The sequence below is a fragment of the Ranitomeya variabilis genome, chromosome 4, assembly GCF_051348905.1.
Source record: "Ranitomeya variabilis isolate aRanVar5 chromosome 4, aRanVar5.hap1, whole genome shotgun sequence".
NCBI lineage: Eukaryota > Metazoa > Chordata > Amphibia > Anura > Dendrobatidae > Ranitomeya > Ranitomeya variabilis.
The window spans coordinates 188700184-188726646 of NC_135235.1; the positions used below are offsets into that span (position 1 = coordinate 188700184).

The following is a 26463-nucleotide window of genomic DNA, read 5'->3' on the forward strand; positions in this document are numbered from 1 at the left end:
AGCGGTGAACATTTTTCTGGATTCAATTAGTTTAATGTGATGTATGTAAAATTACAGTGGTTAAACATGTTTAAAAGCCGCTTGGCCTGATACAGTTCACAAAATATTTTTGTTTAAAAAATTGACTATTGTCATATATACTGTATAACCTGCTTTGTGTGAAATTTTGTTGTTTTAAAATGAAAAAGAAAAATTGGCCTAATACAGGTATACAAATTTGGTTGTTCAAAAATGAATTATTGTCATATGCACTGTAGAACCTGGCTTGTGTGCAGTTTTGTTGGTTTGAAATAAAAACAAGAATTGGCCTCCTATAAGTGTACAAAATTGGTCCCTTGGTACTTTATCCCCAGCCGCCATTATTTCTCATGGTGTGGCACCCCCGCATTGTACCGACACATGTCCAGGAACATCACTTGTGCCCTTACTAACACAGTTAAAGGGGATTTTCACTTAACAACTGACATGTAGACAAGCCCTTGTGGCCAGGTATGCTAAATTTCCCTAACGGCACATTGGATAAACATTGTGGAGGCCGGAGCCAAGTTGCACCCTGTCACAGCACATATGCTACCAACGCTGAGGTATGCTGGCCTTACTTCTATCAGTGTTTCCTTCATCTCCTACAACAGTTCCTACACTCCATTCTGCTCCTCCTCATCCTCCATCTCTGATGTGCTATCTCAGAGCACGTTGTCCACATCAGCTGGAAACTGGCAGCTCATTGATGCGGCAGCACTGCCTCAATGATGCAGCAACTGGCTCTGTTGAAGCTAATTTGTCTAGGAGACAAACTGCACACCACAGCAGAGTTAATAGAAGTAATTACAGACCAGACAGATCTGTGGTTCTTGCCGCTTAACCTACAACCAGGCATGTTCTTGTGTGACAATGACTGTAACCTGGTGGTGGCTGTGAAGCTTGGCAAACTCACACACGTAGCATGCTTGACCCGCATGCTCAACTTGGTAGATCAGCGATTTCTGAAAGCCTACCCAGATTTGCCAGAGCTTTTGGTCATCAGCGTCCATTTCCATAAGTCAGCTATATCTGCCGATCTATCAGTGCTGAAGCAGAGCATACAAGTGCCAGCTCACTGACTGGTGTGTGATGTTACCACGTGCTGTAACTCAACACTACACATGCTGGCAAGCCTTTGTGAGCAGCAGGGGCTAGTTATAGAATATCAGCTCCAACATGCAAGTCAGTATTCTGGTCAGCCTCCGCACATAACAACTGAAGAGTCGGCATGGATTTTTGACATTTGTGCAGTTTTTCAAGTCTTTGAGGACTCCACAAAGATGGTAAGCGGTGGTGACGCCATCATCAGTGCAACGATTCTGCTTCTATGTCTACTTAAACAGTCGCTGCACACAATTAAACAAGAGGATTTGCATGCAGAACAGGTAGAGATGGAGGAAGATACGAGACAGGGAGATACAACCCAACCCAGCCTCATCTCATCTGCTCAGCTTGGATTGGGTAAAAATGAGGAGGTAGAGGCTAGTAATCACACAAGCTTCGTCCGTTTTCTCCTATGTGGACTGTGTGCAGAGCCGTTATGAGTATAAAAGTACCACAACTACACTTTCTTAATATTTGAATGAGGTCCATTGTAGGCTGTATGGATGACCCTGCTTGTAATTTTTGGCAGGATTTGCACTGTGTGCAGAGCTTTTAAGAGTGTAGAAGTTCCACAATGGCACTTTATTCACAATATTTGAATGAGACACTACAATTGGTGCCTTCAAGGGTGTATGGATGACCCTGATTGCAATTTTTAGCAGACCTTGCTCTTAGTGCATAGCTTTTATGAGTCTTGGAGTACCACTTCATGACAATTTGAACAGAATGTGCATGATGTCCTTCCTTATAAAAATAATTTTATTTCTATAGTGCCAACATATTCCGCAGCACTTTACATCTTGGAGGGAACTTGTACAGACAATAAAAGACATTACAGAATAATGATCACTTAAATCAACAAATACCGAGAGGAGTGAGAACCCTTCTCACAAGCTTACAATCTATGGAGGAAATAGGGGAGACATAAAAGGTGAATGGTAACAATTGCTTGTATTGTACTATCCAGCCATTAATATAATAAATAGCATGTTCACATAATGCTGCATGAATTGGTTACCATCCATTATGTGTACGGACACAAATGGCTATTAAGTGTATGTAAGTTGTGTGAGCAGATAATACACAGCACCTGGTTTTGAAAAAAATGTTGTATAGGTGCAGCACCCCAGAGAACTGTTCGTTGCAGTAATGTCGCTCTGCCACTGAGGGGAGTGATGTTACGTCTGATTGCACAAAAGGAGTTCACCTGACCAGGTATCACAGTCACACACTACATTTCACACTTCAGCCACCAGGGGGAGCAAAGGGTTCTATGCATTAGGCCACTCCTCACACTTGGGTAAAACTGGGGGCTGGATAGGAAGTTAGTCAGAAGCTGACTGGGTTGGATCCAGGCAACATCCTGTGGCAGAGGGTGTTGCGGGGGAAGATTCAGGGGGGTCTCTGTCAGGGGTGGGATCCTGACAGTGACCTAGCGAACAGGACAGATTGTTATGGAGCCGCGCCTGCACTTGAATGCGGCGGCATCTGTTATGATCCTAGTGGTAGAGGATCTCAGGAGTTCCAGCTAAGTCCGCAAACACAAAAACCAGCTCATAGGGAAGTGGTAACTTGGCTAACCGCATATCTGATCCTGGCACAACAACTAGAAGTAGCCGGGGAACGTACCTACGTTGATTCTAGACGTATCGCACCAGCCGGAGAACTAACTAACCCTTTCAGAGAAAATAAGACCTCACTTGCCTCCAGAGAAAAGACCCCAAAGTTATTATACAAGCCCCCAACAAATAATAACGGTGAGGTAATAAGAAAAGACAAACGTAAGAATGAACTAGATTTAGCAAAGAGAGGCCCACTAATTAATAGCAGAAAATAGGAAGAGGACTTATGCGGTCAGCAAAAAACCCTATAAAAATATCCACGCTGAAGATCCAAGAACCCCCGCACCGACTAACGGTGTGGGGGGAGAATATCAGCCCCCTAGAGCTTCCAGCAAAAACAGAAATCACATTTTGAACAAGCTGGAACAAAATAAGAGCAAATGCAAAAGGACAAAAATAAAAAAGCAGAACTTAGCTTATCTTGCAAAACTCAGGGACCAGGAGTCAGGAGGAAAACAGACATAGACTGATTACATCGATTCCAGGCACTAGACTGAGTTTCCAGGAAGTCTAAATAGGAACACCCAAGGCCTAACGAACCAGGTGGGTACCAACCTGGGGAAGGATAATCCAAGTGCCATACCGCTAGTGACCACAAGAGGGAGCCAACAAATATAGTTCACAACAGTACCCCCCCTTTAAGGAGGGGTCACCGAACTCTCACCAAGACCACCAGGGCGATCAGGATGAGCAGCGTGAAAGGCACGAACCAAATCGGCCGCATGAACATCAGAGGCGGCCACCCAGGAATTATCCTCCTGACCATAGCCCTTCCATTTGACCAGATACTGAAGCCTCCGTCTAGAGAGACGAGAATCTAAGATCTTCTCCACCACGTACTCCAACTCGCCCTCAACCAACACCGGAGCAGGAGGCTCAACAGCAGGAACCATAGGCACAACGTACTGCCGCAACAAAGACCTATGGAACACATTGTGAATGGCAAACGACACAGGAAGATCCAAACGAAAAGACACCGGATTAAGGACTTCCAAAATTTTATAAAGACCAATAAAGCGAGGCTTAAACTTAGGAGAGGAAACCTTCAGAGGGACAAACCGAGAAGACAACCAAACCAAATCCCCAACACGAAGTCGGGGACCCACACCGCGGCGGCGGTTGGCAAAACGCTGAGCCTTCTCCTGTGACAACTTTAAGTTGTCCACCACATGATTCCAAATCCGCTGCAATCTATCCACCACGGAATCCACCCCAGGACAGTCAGAAGGTTCAACATGACCCGAAGAAAAACGCGGATGAAAACTAGAGTTGCAGAAAAATGGCGAAACCAAAGTAGCGGAACTAGCCCGATTATTGAGGGCAAACTCAGCCAATGGCAAGAAGGTCACCCAATCATCCTGATCCGCAGAAACAAAACATCTCAAATAAGCCTCCAGCGTCTGATTAGTTTGCTCCGTTTGGCCATTAGTCTGAGGATGAAAGGCAGATGAAAATGACAAATCAATGCCCATCTTAGCACAAAAAGATCGCCAGAATCTGGACACAAACTGGGATCCTCTGTCAGACACAATATTCTCAGGAATGCCGTGCAAACGAACCACATTCTGAAAGAACAAAGGAACCAGATCGGAAGAGGAAGGCAACTTAGGCAAGGGCACCAAATGGACCATCTTGGAAAAACGATCACACACCACCCAGAGGACAGACATTCCTTGAGACACCGGAAGATCTGAAATGAAATCCATGGAAATGTGCGTCCAAGGCCTCTTCGGGACGGGCAAGGGCAAAAGCAACCCGCTGGCACGAGAACAGCAAGGCTTAGCCCGAGCACAAATCCCACAGGACTGCACAAAAGAACGCACATCCTGCGACAGGGAAGGCCACCAAAAGGACCCAGCCACCAAATCTCTGGTACCAAAAATCCCAGGATGCCCTGCCAGCACCGAGGAATGAACCTCAGAGATAACTCTGCTGGTCCATTTATCAGGAACAAACAATTTATCAGGTGAGCAAGGGTCAGGTCTACCAGCCTGAAATCTCTGCAACACACGTCGCAAATCAGGAGAAATGGCCGACAAGATTACTCCCTCTTTAAGAATACCAGCTGGCTCTGAGACGCCTGGAGAGTCAGGCACAAAGCTCCTAGAAAGAGCATCAGCCTTCACATTCTTTGAACCAGGCAGGTACGAGACCACAAAGTCAAAACGGGAGAAAAACAACGACCAACGAGCCTGTCTAGGATTCAGGCGCTTAGCAGACTCGAGATACATCAGATTTTTGTGATCAGTCAAGACCACCACACAATGCTTAGCTCCCTCGAGCCAATGACGCCACTCCTCAAATGCCCACTTCATGGCCAATAACTCCCGATTACCAACATCATAGTTCCGCTCAGCAGGCGAAAATTTCCTAGAGAAAAAAGCACATGGTCTCATCACAGAGCAACCAGGGCCTTTCTGCGACAAAACAGCTCCGGCACCGATCTCAGAAGCATCCACTTCAACCTGAAAGGGAAGTGAGACATCAGGCTGGCACAAAACAGGCGCCGAGTTCTAGAAATCCGGTGGTCCCTACCTTCTATCTGTTACCCAAGATCCACAAGGACTCCCTGACCCCCCCTGGACGTCCGATTGTCTCTGGCATTGGAGGGTTATGTGACATGGTATGTAAATTTATTGAATATTATCTGCATCCATTGGTGGAAACCCTACCCTCCTATGTCAGGGACACGACGGACGTCCTGGGGAAAATTAATGGTCTCTCCCTTGATTCTGATATGCTGATGGCAGCGGTCGATGTGGAAGCACTATATACCAGTATTAGGCACATTGATGGTCTGAGAGCCGCTGCCTTTTATCTTGAGAGTAGTAGCCTGGATGCTGGTCTCTGTTCCCTGATCCTGGAGCTCCTTGAATTCATCTTGACACACAATTATTTCACCTTCAAAGATCGTTTCTATCTTCAGCAACGCGGCACTGCGATGGGCGCAGCCTGTGCGCCCTCGTACGCAAATCTCTTTCTCGGTTTTTGGGAGAGAGAGATTTTCGGGGGGGGTGTGCGGGCCGCCTCCCATGCGCAGTGCTGGTATCGCTATATAGACGATATTTTTGTAGTGTGGCAGGGTACCGAGTCTGGTTTTCATGACCTGATCCGTGAACTTAATTCAAATGTGTATAACATCAAATTAACATACAAAATTGATGCCAAACAAATTGATTTCTTGGACATTAAAATTTTGGTTGATGGTGCGGGGAACATCCAAAGTGATGTGTTTCGTAAGGCCACCTCGGTTAACGCACTGCTACACGCCACCTCAGCGCACCTATCCTCAACAATTAAGGCAGTCCCTATCGGACAATTCTTGAGGATGAAAAGAATTTGTTCCTCGGATGGGTTATTTGAGAACCAGGCTCGGGACCTGTCTAGGAGGTTCCAGGATCGGGGATACAGTAATAGAAGAATCAGGAGAGGCTATTCTCGTGCAAAGGGTGAAGCACGAGACGGGTTACTCTGTAGAGCGCCGCCCAAGCCCAAAAAAGACGCACCGTTGAGGTTCATCTCGACGTATAATAATCATTGGGACACTATGCGTCAAATATTACAGAAACATTGGGCGGTTCTCAGAACAGAGCCTGTCTTGAAACGGGTGATCCCAGATCGACCGCTGCTGACGGCCAGACGAGGGAGGAATTTAAAAGATTTGTTAGTCAGGAGCCACTATGTGCCCAGCACCCCCAATATCTTTGGTGCCCCTAGGCAGAGGTGGGGTTGTTATCCTTGTGGTTCTTGTCTGGCGTGTCGTAATATTGATCGGGCTACATCTTTTGCTACATCAGATGGGGGTAGGGACTACCGGATTGTTAATTACATCTCCTGCAGTACCACTTTTGTGGTCTACTACGCTGTTTGCCCGTGTAATCTCATTTACGTGGGGCTTACCTCACGTGAATTGAGAATTAGGACAAGGGAACACGTAAGGGACATTGTGGCAGCCAAAACCTGTCCTGATCCCTTGGTTCTGAAGACTATCCCTGGACATTTCAGGCTGCGCCACAACTGTGACCCCACTGGATTAAGGATTAGGGGTATCGACAAGGTGCATTTGGGCATACGTGGTGGGAACCCCAAACGTGTTCTGGCGCAGCTTGAATGTCGATGGATAGTCTCTTTGAAAACAATGTCTCCCCATGGCTTGAATGAAAAGCTCTCATTCTCCCCATTCTTGTAATTGTCATATTCTGTCATCTTTTTCCTGCTTTTAATATTGTATGTGTTGTCATTGTGGTAGTAATTGTTGTTTTTATTATTATATTTTCTTGATAACAGTATCCGCTTCTGGGGCGTATTATTGTTGTTTTCCACACCAATCTATTCATAATAAATGGACTCTTCAGCCCTGGATGGTGCGGTGCACAATATGAAGAAGTAATCGATACTTTTTGGCTGGATCGATTTACGGGGACAAGTGGAAAAAGCAAAAGAGAAATCATGGTCCCGACCCGTTGTGCCCATACCTAATACTGTTGTGATATATATTTTTTTCGTATTTTTTCTTTCTTCTTTTTTCTTTATAACTGTACTACCGGTATAGCGGATTTTGTTAATTGTTTTTTATTGTTTGTCATATACCCATCTAACCAACATTCACATACCATATTATATATGATGTGCCTGACATGGTTGAGCAGTAATCGGCACCAGTGTCATCTGATGCTGTGGCGTTTGAGTTGGCTTCATATGGCCGGGCGCTGCTGGCTGCGCATGCGCTGTGGTGCTGTGTGTGCGCCGGCGCCTCCGAAGTCGTCCTTAAGCTGCGGCGCGGGCCTATGACGTCATCGGAAGTTTTTTCCTGGACCCGCGCCGTGAGCTGGACGTACGAACGTGGTGCGCGGCGTCTTCAGCTCCACGCCGCATGCGCTCACAGGTGCAGCGCCTCATACCCCTTATAAATACACTCTCTGTCAGGCTTAACCACACTGCCCCCCGAAGAAGCCCGCAACGCGAAACGCGCGTCGGGGCGTGCTGCATGCACATTAACTGTGCCTTTATCTGCCATGGGTAAGTTACGTTGAGCTGCTACTATTATTTACACTATGTCACTTTAAGCACTAGCACCTTATAGACGTGGCATCTACAAATACCGCATAGCCCTACCTTTAGCACCTAGACACTACAGTGAGTTAGTATCACAGGAATAAGTTTCCTCTTAAAATGGTGTAATTTTGGGTATGGGCTATAGACACTTGTTCAGTGGTATTTTTGTATTTTTTGCCCGTCTGCAACAGCATCCCATCACAGCTTCTGTGCATGCAGCCCCCTTTTTTTTGCTCTTCTCTTGAGACATTCGTCCATAAGTAATATATGTCCATATGTGTATTGGGCCTTCCGTTTTTTGTAACTGTTTTGCAATTTTGTGTTTTGGTTGTTCAATAAATTTATACTGTTTTAGAACTGTGGTTGGTCCCCTTGTGTATGAGTCTTGAACTCCAGTCTTTATAGGTAGTATGTCTTCATAGGGAGTGACTCTCTTCTTTTTTACTATTAATAGTGATCCGCTATGTCAGCTTTTGTTAAATAATCTATCAGGTGAGCAAGGGTCAGGTCTACCAGCCTGAAATCTCTGCAACACACGTCGCAAATCAGGAGAAATGGCCGACAAGATTACTCCCTCTTTAAGAATACCAGCTGGCTCTGAGACGCCGGGAGAGTCAGGCACAAAGCTCCTAGAAAGAGCATCAGCCTTCACATTCTTTGAACCAGGCAGGTACGAGACCACAAAGTCAAAACGGGAGAAAAACAACGACCAACGAGCCTGTCTAGGATTCAGGCGCTTAGCAGACTCGAGATACATCAGATTTTTGTGATCAGTCAAGACCACCACACAATGCTTAGCTCCCTCGAGCCAATGACGCCACTCCTCAAATGCCCACTTCATGGCCAATAACTCCCGATTACCAACATCATAGTTCCGCTCAGCAGGCGAAAATTTCCTAGAGAAAAAAGCACATGGTCTCATCACAGAGCAACCAGGGCCTTTCTGCGACAAAACAGCTCCGGCACCGATCTCAGAAGCATCCACTTCAACCTGAAAGGGAAGTGAGACATCAGGCTGGCACAAAACAGGCGCCGAAATAAACCGGCGCTTCAGCTCCCGAAAAGCCTCCATGGCTGCAGGAGCCCAATTAGCAACATCAGAACCTTTCTTGGTCATATCCGTCAAAGGTTTAACAATGCTAGAAAAATTAGCAATAAAACGACGGTAGAAATGAGCAAAACCCAAGAACTTCTGAAGACTCTTAACAGACGTGGGTTGAGTCCAATCATGAATAGCTCGGACCTTGACTGGGTCCATCTCCACAGTAGAAGGGGAGAAAATAAAACCCAAGAAGGAAACCTTCTGCACTCCAAAGAGACACTTTGAGCCCTTCACAAACAAAGCATTATCACGCAAAACCTGAAACACCATCCTGACCTGCTTTACATGAGAATCCCAATCATCAGAAAAAAACAGAATATCATCCAGATAAACAATCACAAATTTATCTAGATACTTCCGGAAGATGTCATGCATAAAGGACTGAAACACTGAAGGAGCATTAGAGAGCCCAAAAGGCATCACCAAGTACTCAAAATGACCTTCGGGCGTATTGAACGCAGTTTTCCATTCATCTCCCTGCTTAATGCGCACAAGGTTGTATGCACCACGAAGATCTATCTTGGTGAACCAACTGGCACCCTTAATCCGAGCAAACAAGTCCGACAATAGTGGCAAAGGATACTGAAATTTGACAGTGATATTATTCAGAAGCCAATAGTCAATACAAGGTCTCAAAGACCCGTCTTTCTTGGCCACAAAAAAGAATCCTGCACCAAGAGGGGAAGAAGATGGACGAATATGTCCCTTCTCCAAAGACTCCTTTATATAAGAACGCATTGCGGCATGCTCAGGTACAGATAGATTAAATAATCGTCCCTTAGGAAATTTACTACCAGGAATCAAATCTATAGCGCAGTCACAGTCCCTATGAGGAGGAAGGGCACTGGACCTGGACTCACTGAATACATCCTGATAGTCCAATAAGTACTCCGGAACTTCAGAAGGAGTAGAAGAGGCAATAGAGACCGTCGGGGAATCGCAATGAATTCCCTGACAACCCCAACTTGACACAGACATAGCCTTCCAATCCAAAACTGGATTATGGGTCTGTAACCATGGCAGACCCAAAACGACCAAATCATGCATTTTATGCAGAACAAGAAAACAAATCACCTCCCGATGTTCAGGAGTCATGCACATGGTCACTTGTGTCCAATACTGCGGTTTATTCTCCGCCAATGGCGTAGCATCAATTCCTCTAAGAGGAATAGGATTTTCCAAAGGCTCCAGGACAAAACCACAGCACTTGGCAAACGACAAGTCCATAAGACTCAGGGCAGCACCAGAATCCACAAATGCCATAACAGGGTAGGAAGACAATGAGCAAATTAAAGTCACAGACAAAATAAACTTAGGCTGCAAATTACCAATGGCGACAGGACTAACAACCTTTGTTAGGCGTTTAGAGCATGCTGAGATAACATGTGTAGAGTCACCACAGTAAAAACACAACCCATTCTGACGTCTATGATTTTGTCGTTCAGTTTTAGTCTGAATTCTATCACATTGCATTGAGTCAGGTGTCCGTTCAGACAATACTGCCAGAGAATTAGCAGATTTGCGCTCCCGCAAACGCCGATCAATCTGAATGGCAAGAGTCATAGAATCATTCAGACTTGTAGGGATGGGAAACCCCACCATCACATTCTTAATGGCCTCAGAAAGGCCATCTCTAAAATTTGCGGCCAGAGCACACTCATTCCATTGAGTAAGCACGGACCATTTCCGAAATTTTTGGCAATACACTTCAGCTTCATCCTGGCCCTGAGAGATAGCCAGCAACGCTTTTTCTGCCTGAATTTCAAGATTAGGCTCCTCATAAAGCAATCCGAGCGCCAGAAAAAACGCATCAATATTTGCCAATGCAGGATCTCCTGGCGCCAATGAGAAGGCCCAATCCTGAGGGTCGCCACGCAAGAAGGAGATAACAATTTTAACTTGCTGAGCTGAGTCTCCAGACGAACGAGGTCTCAAAGATAGAAACAATTTACAATTATTCCTAAAATTCCTAAATTTAAATCGATCTCCAGAGAACAGCTCAGGAATAGGTATCTTAGGCTCTGACATAGGACTACAAGTAACAAAATCCTGAATGCCCTGCACTCGTGCAGCAAGCTGATCCACACTAGTAATCAGAGTCTGAATATTCATGTCTGCAGCAGGGCTTCAAGCCACTCAGAGAAAAAGGGGAAGGAGAAAAAAAAAAACTCAGAACTTTTTTTTTTCTTTTAATCCCGCTTCAGCAATGCATTAAATATTCTCTTTTTCGGCCTGGAATACTGTTATGATCCTAGTGGTAGAGGATCTCAGGAGTTCCAGCTAAGTCCGCAAACACAAAAACCAGCTCATAGGGAAGTGGTAACTTGGCTGACCGCATATCTGATCCTGGCACAACAACTAGAAGTAGCCGGGGAACGTACCTACGTTGATTCTAGACGTCTCGCACCAGCCGGAGAACTAACTAACCCTTTCAGAGAAAATAAGACCTCACTTGCCTCCAGAGAAAAGACCCCAAAGTTATTATACAAGCCCCCAACAAATAATAACGGTGAGGTAATAAGAAAAGACAAACGTAAGAATGAACTAGATTTAGCAAAGAGAGGCCCACTAATTAATAGCAGAAAATAGGAAGAGGACTTATGCGGTCAGCAAAAAACCCTATAAAAATATCCACGCTGAAGATCCAAGAACCCCCGCACCGACTAACGGTGTGGGGGGAGAATATCAGCCCCCTAGAGCTTCCAGCAAAAACAGAAATCACATTTTGAACAAGCTGGAACAAAATAAGAGCAAATGCAAAAGGACAAAAATAAGAAAGCAGAACTTAGCTTATCTTGCAAAACTCAGGGACCAGGAGTCAGGAGGAAAACAGACATAGACTGATTACATCGATTCCAGGCACTAGACTGAGTTTCCAGGAAGTCTAAATAGGAACACCCAAGGCCTAACGAACCAGGTGGGTACCAACCTGGGGAAGGATAATCCAAGTGCCATACCGCTAGTGACCACAAGAGGGAGCCAACAAATATAGTTCACAACAGGCATCTTAAGAAAGGATACGAAGCGAAGTTTATTGTGGAGAAGTGAGAAACGAGATCGCAGCAAAAAGGAGAATAGAACCAGTAGGAGTCGTGCCTTAAGATCGTGGCAACATCCTACTGAGGCGCGTAGCCGGTGGCCGGAACGTCGAGGAAGACGCCCCTTAGCAGGGTCACGGACCGGGTCTAGCCACCGTGACGACCCCAAGACAGGGACAGAGAGGCACGGTACCGAGTACCCGGCGGCCCTGCATCTGGGGGCGCTCCAACGGCAAAACAGGGAATGCTAAAGAAGTATGTGGAGGTGATAGGCAACTCTATGTCTAATACCATGTGTATCTGAGTCACTCTGAGTCCCTAATTTTTGGCACTTCTTGCTTCCTTCATAAATTACACTGATATTTCAAAAACATTTTTATAAAAAATTAAATTTTGGCAACATACATTATTATATATTTTTTAAATCCTTTTTAAAATTTTGGCCTATATACAAGTCATTATACAGGTAACAATATTTCTTTTTTTTTCCTCTAAACTCCAAATCATGAGTAAGACTGCTTAGTGCAGTCGAAACGCATCAACTGGGTCATGTCGACCATGAAAATTTTCTTTCGTATGAACTATATTTTCTTTTAAAAAATAAAAATAAAATCCAGTCCTGTTGAGCCAGACTCCAATTTTTTTCTATTTTCCTTGATGTGAGGCCAAAGCAAGGCCGATGTCTGAGCCCCAGGTGGATGAGCATAGAGTAACTGGGTGAGCTGGAATCAAGTTTCTAAACTCCAATTCTCTTAGATTTTGAATGTTTTATTGTCAGTCCTTAAAGTGGAGTAAAAGTTTCACACCATTGTTCTCATCAGCGTTCAGGGAGTCAGACATGCTTCTATGGGTCTTCTCCATGCTGTTCTCCTTCTCTTCAGCACTTTTTCCATCCATTTCAACATTTTCATTGCCCACCAGACCTCCTTGTAGGGTCTGTAGGAAAGTGCCCAGATTTTCCATTGACTCCCATTACAGTATACTTGTTACTCGAAATGAGCAGCCGAGTATTAGGAGTTGCTCGGTTCGAGCAACGAGCATCTGAGCATTTTAGTGCTCGCTCATCCCTAGTGCCAATATTTATAACCAACTGTGCAAAGTCTAGAGAAAGTGTTTTGTGCACAGAAGTGTAGCAAAAAATGGATAGAGCAGTTCAAGGAAGGTCCCACAAGTGTCAGCAATGAAGAAAGATCTGGAAATTCATCTACATCCACGACTGATGACATAGTTGAGCGTGCACGTAAACTGATACTGTTGGATAGACGAGTGACGTTGGATTTGCAGCAAATCATTTGATGAAGAGGTGAAGATATTTGTGCATTAGTGGCTTACAGCGCAGCGTAAAATATTTTTTAGTGAGGGAATATGAAATATATCATGTTTCATTGTAGGCACCAAGCTTTTAGACTAATGAATTTAGAAAAACATATGGTGACTGCAGGGAAACATGGTGGCAGCAGTGTACTTATGTGGGTCTGCATGAGCGCTGCTGTGTCGAGGAGATGCATTTAATGCTCTGTATTGAAAGAGAAGATGCTGCCATAACTCTGCTCCCTTGATAGACGAATAGTTTTCCAACATGACAATGCCCCAAAACACACATCTAAGGCCACTGTTGCATTTTCGAAGAAGAACTGGGTGAAAGTGATTCAGTGGCCAAGTGTCTTCTGATTTGTAACAAACGCCTATGGGGAATTCTGAAGAAGTGATAAGTGATCATCACTCTGCAGCATCCAGGCTCTAAAAGACATCATCCTTGAAGAATGGAAAAAGACAGATATTAGAAATAAGTCGACAATTTGTTCATTCCATGCATTGGTGCTGCTGTCCTTAAAATCATAGAGGTCATAAAATATTCTGGATAAAGCAGTTTTTGATGTAGGGTGTATTCATGTTTGCATCAACTAATTTCAGTAAAAATAAAGATTTTAAAACATTTTATTATTAACCTTACAATCAGGTTATGAGTGAAAAAAGTATTCTATAAAACTCAATGATGTCAAAATTTTGTACATTTTCTTGTAGTAAGAGAGATATTGATTAAAATCTTACTTTGCCCTTCCAGGTCTTTCAGTTGCTCTTAAAACCTTGACCCCATGGATCCGGGCCAATAGAAAAAACCTCTCAAGACTATATGCCCTGGAGCCTGTGTGGCGCCCCTGAGGGTCCAGTCACCATATAGTACTGCACCTCACCCAGAGATGTGGGATTCCGCTCTCAAGTAAGGAGGGGGCACTGCACAGAACCCTACACCTGCATCTAACACTAGTAAATTCAGTCAGGGCCAGGCTGGATAGGAAAGGCTGTTGGAGGAGTGGGTGGGGTAGGTAGAGTAGGGCAGGAGTTTGTTAGGACATCAGCTAAGGCAGAGCTTGAGAGAGAAGTGGAGCTGAGCAGACGTGGGAGTCTGCAGCTCCTGTGAGACAGAAAAGACTGACAGAGACAGAAAGGAGTTCCCAGAAAGTGAGGGAACTGAAGAGAAGTGAAATGACAGAAAGAACCGAAGGAAGGGGTCCTAGAAGCACGAGTAGTGAGAAGTCCACCCGTGGGGCTCATATCCACGCTGACCATCACCAGGTGGAGGGACCAGGTCGCAGTGAGGGACCATCCCTCAAACTAGTGGAGAAACTAAGAACTCAGCTAGATAACTGGAGGCTGTGGCTTTTGCAAGAAGCACGGCCACATCTGCACACATTCGCTGAAAAGGCAGCCGTATAACATTCAGGGAGGACTTAGCACTCACCGCTCGGCAGGATCCATGGCTGCTGGCTTGGGAGACTGTTTGGCAGGACCAGGGCAGGAGAGGAGATAGCCAGCGCAGAAAGACAGCCAGAGTAAGGAACATAAGAAAGAGGGTTCTGGAAAGTGCCCCCAAATTGCTTGAGAGCTGACTGGACCACAAACCTGAAGGACACAGCACCCCGGCTGGGACAACTAAGAACTGTGAGTAAGGCATTGGAAACTGCACCATGCTGTGTTCTCACATTTATTTACTGCACCATCCACCCTGCACGTGAGCTACTACAACTACCACAACAGCCATCACCACCATTTACAATCTAAGTGCCCTGGGACTAAAGCTCTCCTTGTGGAGAGCTGTATCAACTCTGCTGCATCACCATCAGCCCCAGCGGACTCTTCAAGCAGCGTTGGCTAACATCTCACATTTGCTGAGTACCACAGGTGGCATCATGAAAAAACTCTATAAACTTTATTTCCATCCGCTTCAACTCCTTTCATTGGACGCCCAGGGCCACGGACCAGGTAATTGCTGCCGTGACACATCCCATTTAAGAACCGGCACAGTTCCGAGTACCCCACAGTCCTATCGGGCACTCCACCTGCATCTTCAGGTCCTACATCACTGAGGCTTGGCACCTTGGGGACGCATGCCTCCCATCCAGGACCTGTCCAGCTGCTACCTGACATACTCCCCTCTGCCAAAACCTAGGGGGCTTGGCACCTTCTGCTAACATACAATAGACCCTTAATAGGGCATCTGCATTTCCATGTTATATTCCAGGCTTTTGCTCCAGCCAAAAACTAGAATCCTGAAGGTATAGGAACTACCTCATTACTCGGGCATTCTTTCCGTTCTTCTCCAGCATCCATCTCAATAGGGCATGGTCTGACACTAACCTTAACTTTCTAACAGGTAGTAACTCAGAGTATCCAATGTCCACTTGATCACAAGATATTCAATCTCTACTATGGAGTAGTTCTTTTTGCAGGAAGACAGCTTCCAACTTAGGTACCTTACTGAATGCTCTTCCCAATTAACCTCCTGAGAGAAGACAGTACCCAGGCCAATATCCGATGCTTCAGTCTGGACCTAAAACTCCTTGGAGAAGTCCAGCGTCACCAATACTGGTTGTTTACACAGCGTTAGCTTCAGGTCTTGAAAGGCTGTCTCAGCTTTCGGGTAGCACTTAGCCATAGCCAACTTCATACCTTTAAATAATTCTGTTAGATGTTCGAAGTAAAGAACAAACTGTCAGTAGTAGCCCACCATGCCAAGGAATGCTCTGATGAGTTTCTTTGACAAAGGTTGTGGCCAACTATAGATTGTGTCTACATTATTTATATGGGCTTTGATCTCGCCCCTGCTTATGACATAGCTCAAGTACTTGGCTTCCTTCATCCCCATGGCGCATTTCTTTGGGTTGATGGAAAAGCCTTGACCTGCTGAAATGACTTCCCCATTCCTGGATGAATATTACAATGTCATTCAGGTAGGCCACTGCATACTTCTTATCGGGTGCTAGAACCTGGTCCATGGCTTTCTGGAAGGTGGTCAGAGCTCCTTACAACCCAAAAAGCATCATGACATTTTAGAAACACTCGTTTGGTGTCAAGACGGCCATTTTTTCCTTGGCCTCTTTGGACGGGGGAATTTGCCATTAACCTTTTGTGAGGTACAGGCTGGTGATGTACTGAGCTTGCTTTAGCCTCTCAAAGAGCTCATCTGCCCAGGGCATAGGGTAGATGTTTAATTTTGAGACCTCATTGAGCTTCCTGCAGTCATTGCAGAAATACCAATCCACATCGGCTTTGGCGCCAACACAATGGGACTGGACCAGCTACTGAAAGACTCTTCAATGACTCCCAGATTCAGCATCTACTTCACCTCTTTCGAGATCACCTCTCGGCAGGCCTCTGGAATCTGACAAGGTTTTAAGTTAAAGCAAACATGAGGCTCTGTGGGTACTTTATGCTTTATTAACTCATTGAGGTCCGCCACTTTAATTTCTTTCACGCTGGCTTTGAACTTGTTCACCAGACAAGGAGCTTCCATGGGTTCCCTGTCTGTCAAGGTTTGATAAGATTGACATGGTAAATGTGACAACCCAGAGTTCGTTTACCATGGACGGATGATCCATCTGTCCCCACTGCAACAAGGCGGGGCACATCGCAAGATTCTGTAATTTAAAAAAGCAACTCCTGGGGTAGAGGGCCAACCCCCAGGAGTAAGATGACAGGGCTCACAAAGTTGGCGAGACAAGTACGTCAGAGGACGACCCCACTCCGTTGCACCAAAAGAATGGGTTTTACCGGGTGGTTCAAGAGTATGAATGGGTATTCAGCAAACACCCACTAGACTTTGGGCAGGTAAAAAGGGTTTAAAACCATATCCCCACTGGAGACCATCCAACAATTAAGGAAAAGTACCGCCCAGTTCCCACGGCCCACTACCAGTGTTCCAAGGGCATGTTACAGCTGATGAAAATAACGGGGGACATTAGAGATACTAGTAGCCCCTGGGCAGCTCCGTTAAGCCTCGTTAAGAAAAAAGACAATACAAGAGGATGTTTGTTGATTACAGGCAGATAAACCACATAACACATAAAGATGCCTACCCATTACCACTAATTGAGGAGTCATTAGCTGCACTTAAATCTGCTAACTATTTCTCCACCTTGGATATTACCAGTGGGTACTGGCAGGTTCCTGTGGCAGAGGTGAATAGAGAGAAGTACGCCTTCATGACACCCATGGGCTTATGTGAGTTCAACTGCATGCCATTTGGGCTTTGCAACGCACCGGGGACATTCCAGAGGTTGATGGAGTGTTGGCTTGGGCACAAGAACTTCAAAATGGTTCTATTGTACCTGGATGACATCATCATTTTCTCATAGGTCTTCAGACCTATGAAGACCACTTGAAGCACTTGGCCGAGGTGTTCGAAGCCCTGTTCAACTTTGGCCTGAAAGTGAAGCCGTCCAAATGTCACATTTTGAAGCCCAAGGTGCAGTACTTTGGCCACGTAGTAAGCGGAGAAGGTGGGGCACCAGACCCTGACAAAGTCACCGTTATCAGGGACTGGCCAAAACCCAACACCATTCATGAAGTTTGGCAGTTCCTCAGGTTGGTAGGCTACTACCAGAGATTAATCAAGGGCTTCACCAAGATAGCCACACCTCTGCAAGACTTCCTATTGGGCAAACCCAAGGAGGCTAGAACAAGAATCATCCGTTTCAGTGGAACAACAGGATAGAAGAATCCTTCACCCGGTTGAAGTTGGCTCTCACGGGAGATGAAGTCCTGGCCTACCCTCACTATGATCAACCATTTATACTTTACACTGATGCCAGCAACGTGGGATTGGGAGCAGTGCTATCACAAGTGCAGAAAGGCAGAGAGAGAATGATAGCCTACGCCAGCAGGTAGCATTTTTATTGCATGCCGAGGGACATGGAGTCGGGTCGCGGCCCCGTGACTTCCCCAAAGAACTGCCCGACCCGGTCCCGAGTACCCCACGGCCCTGGTGGGCATCACATAAACCTGGTAACATGCTCAGAGCATGAGGTAGTTTGTCTGACAGTGCAGCGTTGACAGTTTGTGAAGCATAGCAAAGTTTCTGCTTTGCTATACTTTACAAGATATCAGACTGCAAAAAGTGAAAGACCCATACTGGGACAAAGTAAAAAATAAAAAAAGTGAAAAAAAAATGTAAAAACATAAAAAAAAATCACAAAATAAAACATAAAAATATATTGTACCCAGCAATAAATTTTTTTTATGAAAAACAAAAAATGCACATATTTGGCTCTAGAATGACCCGACCTATAAAACTGTCCCACTACTTTACACTTTTAATGAACACCGTGAAAATAATAAATAAAAAGCTATGTAAAAAAGGATGCTTTATCATCATATCTAGTGTTGAGCGATACCGTCCGATACTTGAAAGTATCGGTATCGGAAAGTATCGGCCGATACCGGCAAAGTATCGGATCTAATCCGATACCGATACCCGATACCAATACAAGTCAATGGGACTCAAGTATCGGACGGTATCCCTGATGGTTCCCAGGGTCTGAAGGAGAGGAAACTCTCCTTCAGGCCCTGGGATCCATATTAATGTGTAAAATAAAGAATTAAAATAAAAAATATTGCTATACTCACCTCTCCGGCGCAGCCTGGACCTCACCGAGGGAACCGGCAGCGTTCTTTGCTTAAAATGCGCGCGTTTCCTGCCTCCCGTGACGTCACGGCTTGTGATTGGTTGCGTGCCGCCCATGTGACCGCGACACGACCAATCACAGCAAGCCGTGACGTAATTTCAGGTCCTGAATGCAGAATTAGGCAATCACAAGCCGTGACGTCACGGGAGGCAGGAAACACGCGCATTTTAAGCAAAGAACGCTGCCGGCTCCCTCGGTGAGGTACAGGCTGCGTCGGAGAGGTGAGTATAGCAATATTTTTTATTTTAATTCTTTATTTTACAGCATAATGTTGTTTCGATACCGATACCCGATACCACAAAAGTATCGGATCTCGGTATCGGAATTCCGATACCCGCAAGTATCGGCCGATACCCGATACTTGCGGTATCGGAATGCTCAACACTAATCATATCGCGAAACAAAAAGTATATAAAATGTGATCAAAAAGACAAATGTAAATAAATGTGGTATCTCTGAAAACGTCAGCTTGTTCTGCCAAAACACACCGCAACACAGCTCCATCAGCGGAAAAAAAAATTATAACGCTCAGAAAAAAGCAATGCAAAAATACATGGTTCAGACAGAACCCCCAGCAGAAGATTCCATATAATGAGGCACTGTGGATACTGCCTGGCCTATGATCCTGTGGTGTCCGTCGACCGTTCTGAAATTTGGACTGTACATTGGTCCATGAGAACTGAGAGTACAATGAACCTCATTGACAGCGACGAGAAATATCTTCGCACTGAGTGATCGCACTGACTTGTTGCCTCAGGTTTTTTCCTTAGGTGCCATTTGAAGGGTCGGGTATACGGTATCAAGCCTTGATCATTACAGGCACTCCGAGAGAAGATACAGTGAGAAATTCAGGCTATGACCCCAGACATCCTGCTGAATACATTCAACAATATGGAACGGCGTGTACAGTTGTGCTTGGATGTGAACAGTAGGCATTTCCAAAACATGCTTTAACCCCTTTCTACCATGAGACGGAATAGTATGTCCGATGGCAGAACCCCCGCTTTGATGTGGCCTCCAATGGTGAGCTCGCATCAAAGCCGGGACATGTCAGCTGTTTTGAACAGCTGACATGTGCCTGCAATAGGCGCGGACGGAATTGCGATCCACCCGCACCTATTAACTATTTAAATGCCACTGCCAAACTCTGACAGCGGCATTTAACAAGCGCTTCCGGCCATCCGGCCGGGAATGCGTGCACCGCTGACCCCATCACGTGATCGGGGGTCAGCGGTGCACCGGCATAATATCCAGAGGTCTCCTGCAGACCTCTATGGTTGTTGATGCCAAATTGCTGTGAACGCCACCCTATGGTCAGCGTTCACAGCAATGCTGTAATTCAGCTACATAGGGGCAATCTGAGCATCTCCCCTATGTAGCAGAGCCGATCAGGCTATGCCAGCTTCTAGTTTCCCATAGAGGCTATTGAAGCATGGCAAAAGTAAAAAAAATGTTTTTAAAAATATGAAAACAATAAAAATATATATAAAAGTTCAAATCGCCCCCTTTCACCCCATTCAAAATAAAACAATAAAAAAATCAAACCTACACATATGACGTATCGCCGCGTTCAGAATCGCCCAATCTATCAATGAAAAAAAGGATTAACCTGACCGCTAAACGGCATAGAGAAAAAAAAATTTCAAAATGCCAGAATTACATTTTTTTGGTCACTGCAACATCCCATTAAAATGCAATAACAGGCGATCAAAAGAATGTATCTGCACAAAAGTGGAGTCATTAAAAATGTCAGCTCAACATGCAAAAAATAAGCTCTCACCCAACCGAAGATTACGAACAATGGAGACGCTACGGGTCTCGGAAAATGGCGCTTTTTTTTTTTTTTTTAGCAAAGATTGGAAACTTTTTTACCACTTAGATAAAAAATAACCTAGACATGTTTGGTGTCTGTGAACTCATAATCACCTGGAGAATCATAATGGCAGGTCAGGCTTAGCATTTAGTGAGTCTAGCAAAAAAGCCAAACAAATAACAAGTGTGGGATTGCACTTTTTTTGCAATTTCACCGCACTTGGAATTTTTAAAAAACCAATGGTGTCATTCAAAAGTACAACTTGTTCTGCAAAAAACAAGCCCTCACATGGCCATATCGACAGAAAAATATAAAAGTTATGGCTCTGGGAAGGAGGGGAGTGAAATACGAAAATGCAAACCTGAAAAAAGCTCCTGGGATTAAGGGGTTAACACATCAGTTTCCCATGAACCAAGGTATGTACGGTCTCTTTTAGAAGTTACAGCTATTTTTCCGGGTAAAGAAGTGAGCGAATCACCTTGAATTAGGAATTACACTTCCTTGTAAAATTGTTTCAAATTATGAATCTTCCAGACTTTTAGTTAATATTTATTTAGCTCAATATTATCTCACACACAAACTATGATGATTACACATGAACATTACAAAACTGGACCTCTTGCTTTATTAAATACACTGAGTCAATTGTATGGGGGCCCGATTAAAAAAAAATATATATACCATAGGAAATCATTGTTAGCATTTGTATATGGAAATACAGTATATTTTAGTTAAAAAACTATAAGCTGGAACAAAATATATCTAATATAATATATCGAAATGATAATAAAAGAGGTTCTGCAAATTGTAAATATACTCAGGAAGCAGATGCGGTAATGCATTATACATTGCTGTGCTACTCATAGTACATAGTGTATACAATGTGCCATCTTGTGGCTTCCATTGTGTATTGCAATTGTTACAATTTGATTTTGCACAATGTCATAGTTACTTATTCTATGAAATAAAACAATGTTTTACGAATACGTCATACATAATGTATGTACCGCACCAATCTTATGGATTGTGACCCAATTTTCATATTTTATCTTTTGTACCCTAATTAAGGGGGCGTAAGAATCTGCCATTTTTACCTAGGCCCTCCATTTTAATAGAAGTAAAATTATTTGGAGAACGAATTGATCACCTGTATCACGGTTCCATGTGACCATGTGACCTGTTACCTCAATACCAAGTCATTACATATTAAGGCGATAAAAGGTCTGGAAGTAATTCTAAGTATGGCATTTGCATTTGGTGGGTGTTCATGCAATTTCTCAAACGCAGAGGTGTCAATGCAAGTGAATGAGACCATCATTAGACTAACCTACAGATGAGTGGATCTTTTGAAATTCAAATTCACCAAGGTCATTAAATTTTTTCCCAAAAATTTGAATTACATCGAATACATTTGCTGTGATTGATACTGAAAAGCCAGTAATTGACCTGAAAATAGAGGAGAGGGAGGTGGAAAGAGAGAGAGAGAGAGCTGAGGGGTTTAATATTCCCCTCCTTGTTTGCCAGTATTTGAAGAATAAAAAAATGTGCCGTTACTGCTGTATGTCAGATCAATCAAAACAGTTACACTGACTATGCAGCTACAGCACTTCTCCATATATCACTTTAATATTTGGATTTATTTACAGACTGAAAATAGCACTCGCATTTTCAACATTACCATGTTTCACATATAATTATTCTGACTTTCCAGTTGGTGTGTTTGTCTTTTCATTCCACTTGGTGTGAAATTATTATGTTGTTACTGTATGTGCCGAGTGAAGATGACGGAGGCGCCAAAGAAGATGAGAGAAGGATAGGATGCAGGGCTACGGTGGTGGACAGGATACAGGGCTACGATGGTGGACAGGATGCAGGGCTACGGTAGTGGACAGGATGCAGGGCTACAATGGTGGGCAGGATGCAGGGCTACGATGGTGGACAGGATGCAGGGCTACGATGGTGGACAGGATGCAGGGCTACGATGGTGGACAGGTTGCAGGGCTACGGTGGTGGACAGGATGCAGGGCTACGGTGGTGGACAGGATGCAGGGCTACGATGTTGGACAGGATGCAGGGCTACGAAGGTGGACAGGATGCAGGGCTACGGTGGTGGACAGGATGCAGGGCTACGATGGTGGACAGGATGCAGGGCTACGGTGGTGGACAGGATGCAGGGCTACGATGGTGGACAGGATGCAGGGCTACGATGGTGGACAGGATGCAGGGCTACGGTGGTGGACAGGATGCAGGGCTACGGTGGTGGACAGGATGCAGGGCTACGATGGTGGACAGGATGCAGGGCTACGATGGTGGACAGGATGCAGGGCTACGATGGTGGACAGGATGCAGGGCTACGATGGTGGACAGGAGGCAGGGCTACGATGGTGGACAGGAGGCAGGGCTACGATGGTGGACAGGATGCAGGGCTACGATGGTGGACAGGTGAGCATTTTTTTTTGCTGCGCAACATGTTTATTATGACCCCGGTCTGCAGAGACCCCAGATCATAACAAAGGAATATTCAATTTGCGTTAAATAACTTCCATGGGAAACGAATTTGGAGGGAAAACTTGATCATCACTAATGTTTAATATCTGTACTATAATATATTTAGCAGGGTTTCACAACTGTTTGTAGGATAACTAATAATTGCAGCCTGTATAGCAGTGGTGGGGAATCTTTTTTCTGCCAAGGGCCATTTGGATAGTTATACCATCCTTCGGGGCCGTACAAACTCTGCCCACAAAGTACATCCTGACTTTGGCACTGGTTTCAGGACATAATCTTTCATTGCACGCCCTTCAATGTTCAGTAGTTAACACTGCGTGTGTGTGCTAACAGAGCAAGAAGAAATGAATGAGGTGGTTGTAGTCAAAATACACCTCCCTACCCAAGAATGCGGCCCCTGAAAATCTGCTCTGGGGTCTGATAAAAGGTCATCGAGGGCCTGTATGGGATGCTGCTGGACTTTTTGTATTTTTATACAACTCAAACAGTATAAGACGCCATGCAAGACATTTAGTAACTCGGTTTCTTCCACTGATGTCATCAAGTAACTTCATCAACTTTGCTCTTGCAGCCCTTTCTTACAGAGAGTTTTTTAGGCCATAGTTTTGTGGCAAACAATACATAGTTCCATAAATGGAACCTGACCCTTAGTAGACTCATACCTTTATTGAAAAAATCCATTGGCTTGTTTTCCAGATATTGTAACTTAGTTTAATGGGATTTTTCACTTTTAGGAAAGTGGACCCTATATGCTCTAAAATACCTAAAATAACAAACAGCCGGTACTTATCCTCTCTGACTCCATCACTGGTTCCCTGCCGCTGCTTGGGCCTTGGTGTTTTGGCTGCAGTGGTGACATCACCTCGACAGCACTCCTCACCACTGTGACCAATCATGGAGCTCGGCAGCCCATGGTGTCTACCTTGGCAACACTTACTGGCTACAGAAGTGTTGCACGCTGTTGATTTGACATCACAGCTGTGGCCAAAACACCGAGACCCAAGTACTTACAAGTGGTGAGTATCTGTTCTGTTTGTTATTTTAGGCACTTTGGAGCATTTGGGATCCACTTTTTGCAAAGTGGAAAACCCCTTAAACTCCCTCCCATCCCACAACAGGCCAATTTTTCATTTTTGAGCCTTTGTTGTTTCTTCCTCTTTTTTCAAAGCCATACCTTTTATCCATTAATAAAGCTGTAAAAAAAAAGCTATTTTTTGATGAGTTGCAGTTTTAAATTCCACAATTGCCTTCACCATATAATGTACCGTACTTGTTTTAAGGTGTTAATTGTGCTGTATAAATTATCTGTTGAGTTGATTTTCCAGTGCGATAATAAACTAATATCATTTTTTTAATCTATTGCTTTTATTATTACCGTTATTGAGAGCATTTTTGGCTATATGCGACTAATTAATAACTTTTTATTGCATTTTTTTCTGGGAGGCTGGTAAGCAAAAACAGTGCAATTATGGAATGTCCAATTTTCTTTTTCTTTATAGCATTTACCCTATGGGTTCAATAATTTTTTTATTTTGAAAGATCTGACTTGTACAGATGAGATTATACCATTTTTATGTTGTTTTCAGATAGAGAAAATGTGAATTATATAAACTTTTAGGCTTTTTGTTTATTTTTTAATTTATTTTTACTTTTTTAATATATATTTTAATAGCCGCTCTAAGTCCAATGGGGCCTTTTTGTGCTTTTTTTTTTGCTGAAGGTGAATTATATGTACTTTTAGGTTTTTTATTTTTATTTTTTTTTAAAGATATATTTTATTAGCCTTTCTAAGTCCCTGTTTACACCGTATGTCTGTACTGCATTCAAAGTTTACTCTTGAATCTCCCTAAAAACAAGATATAGTACGAACCCGCAATGGAGCCTTTTTGTGTTTTTTTTCTGACAGTGCCCGTCTTTTAGACAGATACGTAAATGTAGTTTGATTTGTTTCTGTGCCTGACCGAAATGACAAACACTTTAAGAAAAAAAATCACGTCATTGCAGTCTATGGAGAGACCCCTGAACACACTACAGACGTGTAGTGTGAACACTGGTGTAAGGGGCTTGAACCTGCCATTATTTAATTGTTTGCACTTTAGTATTGCAGAATATAGTGACAGTAATAGTCGCATATGAAGCCCAGAAACAGATGGGCTCCATAGCAGCACCTGTATGGTCACAAAACAATCATGGCTGTTAGGTGCAGATGACAAATGTGTATATGGAGCTAAGCCCTCTTTATACACGCTCACCATACATGTTTTTATTCCCACGGCAGTGTGGGCAGTCTTGATGCTAGCTCCACCCCCACTTTATTGATTGACAGTGCTAGCATTAGTTGACCCAGTGATGTCTCAGCTGTAATTTTGAGTGAAGCCATGGGATTTCAGTTAGATTTCCAAATAAACTGTCCACTGAAAGTATGTTTGATTGTTTGGAGTAATAAGAGTAGATAATGAAATAATTTAGTAAAGATGCAGGCCCAGATTCCAGGAGCTTAGACAGATTTATAGACGTACAATGAATTACCTCTGGAGCTATGTAGTCCGGGGTCCCGCAGAATGTGCGAGTGGTGGCACCGCTGAAAATGTTCTCTTTACACATTCCAAAATCAGTGATTTTTATGTGTCCCTCAGCGTCCAGCATGACGTTATCCAGCTTCAAGTCTCTGCATACAAAAAAAACATATCGTCAGGGAATTAAGTAAATGACCCAAGATATGATACCAGAACATACTGATATGTTATAAATCTTCTCTAAATGACAAATAGCATATGTACAATATAAAACGCAAAAACATGTGATATGTAAGGACAGTGGACATCATTAATCTCATTTGTCAAAGAATACCGAATGTGCTGCTGCACGGGTATCACATCTCCTCCAAGCCCTGCTCCTGTGACATCTGATTCTGTCGCCAGGTGCGGCCGTGTTCAATCTGCGGGCGACGCAGATGATAGAAGAGATATCAGAACCAGAAGCTCTGGACGGTGCAGTCTCTGTCCAGCCACTGAGATTAGGGTGGCTGGGACTTGCATTGCTGTTCAGTCTGGCAGCATGGCTGCGTGAGCTGTCCTGCTGGAGTTATCAGCTCCCTACTCTTGCCAATTGGAGAGCACCACACTGTACTTAAGCTTCCAGCTGGAAGCTGCCAGATATAACTTAATGCTTCTCTCTTTCAGTCCTGTTAGTTCAGTGACCCCGTCACATGATTGTGGGTCACCGGTGAGTTGGC

At 44.2% G+C, this 26463-nt stretch overlaps 1 protein-coding gene across 1 annotated transcript in view; it reads right to left on the reverse strand.

Annotated features, from left to right (window-relative positions):
• Positions 1–26463, reverse strand: part of PRKCG (protein kinase C gamma) — a 708823-nt gene that overhangs the window by 41024 nt on the left and 641336 nt on the right. The window contains exon 14 of the mRNA XM_077259484.1: positions 25758–25896. Within this exon, the coding sequence (XP_077115599.1) occupies positions 25758–25896 (139 nt within the window). The remainder of the gene's footprint in view (positions 1–25757; positions 25897–26463) is intronic.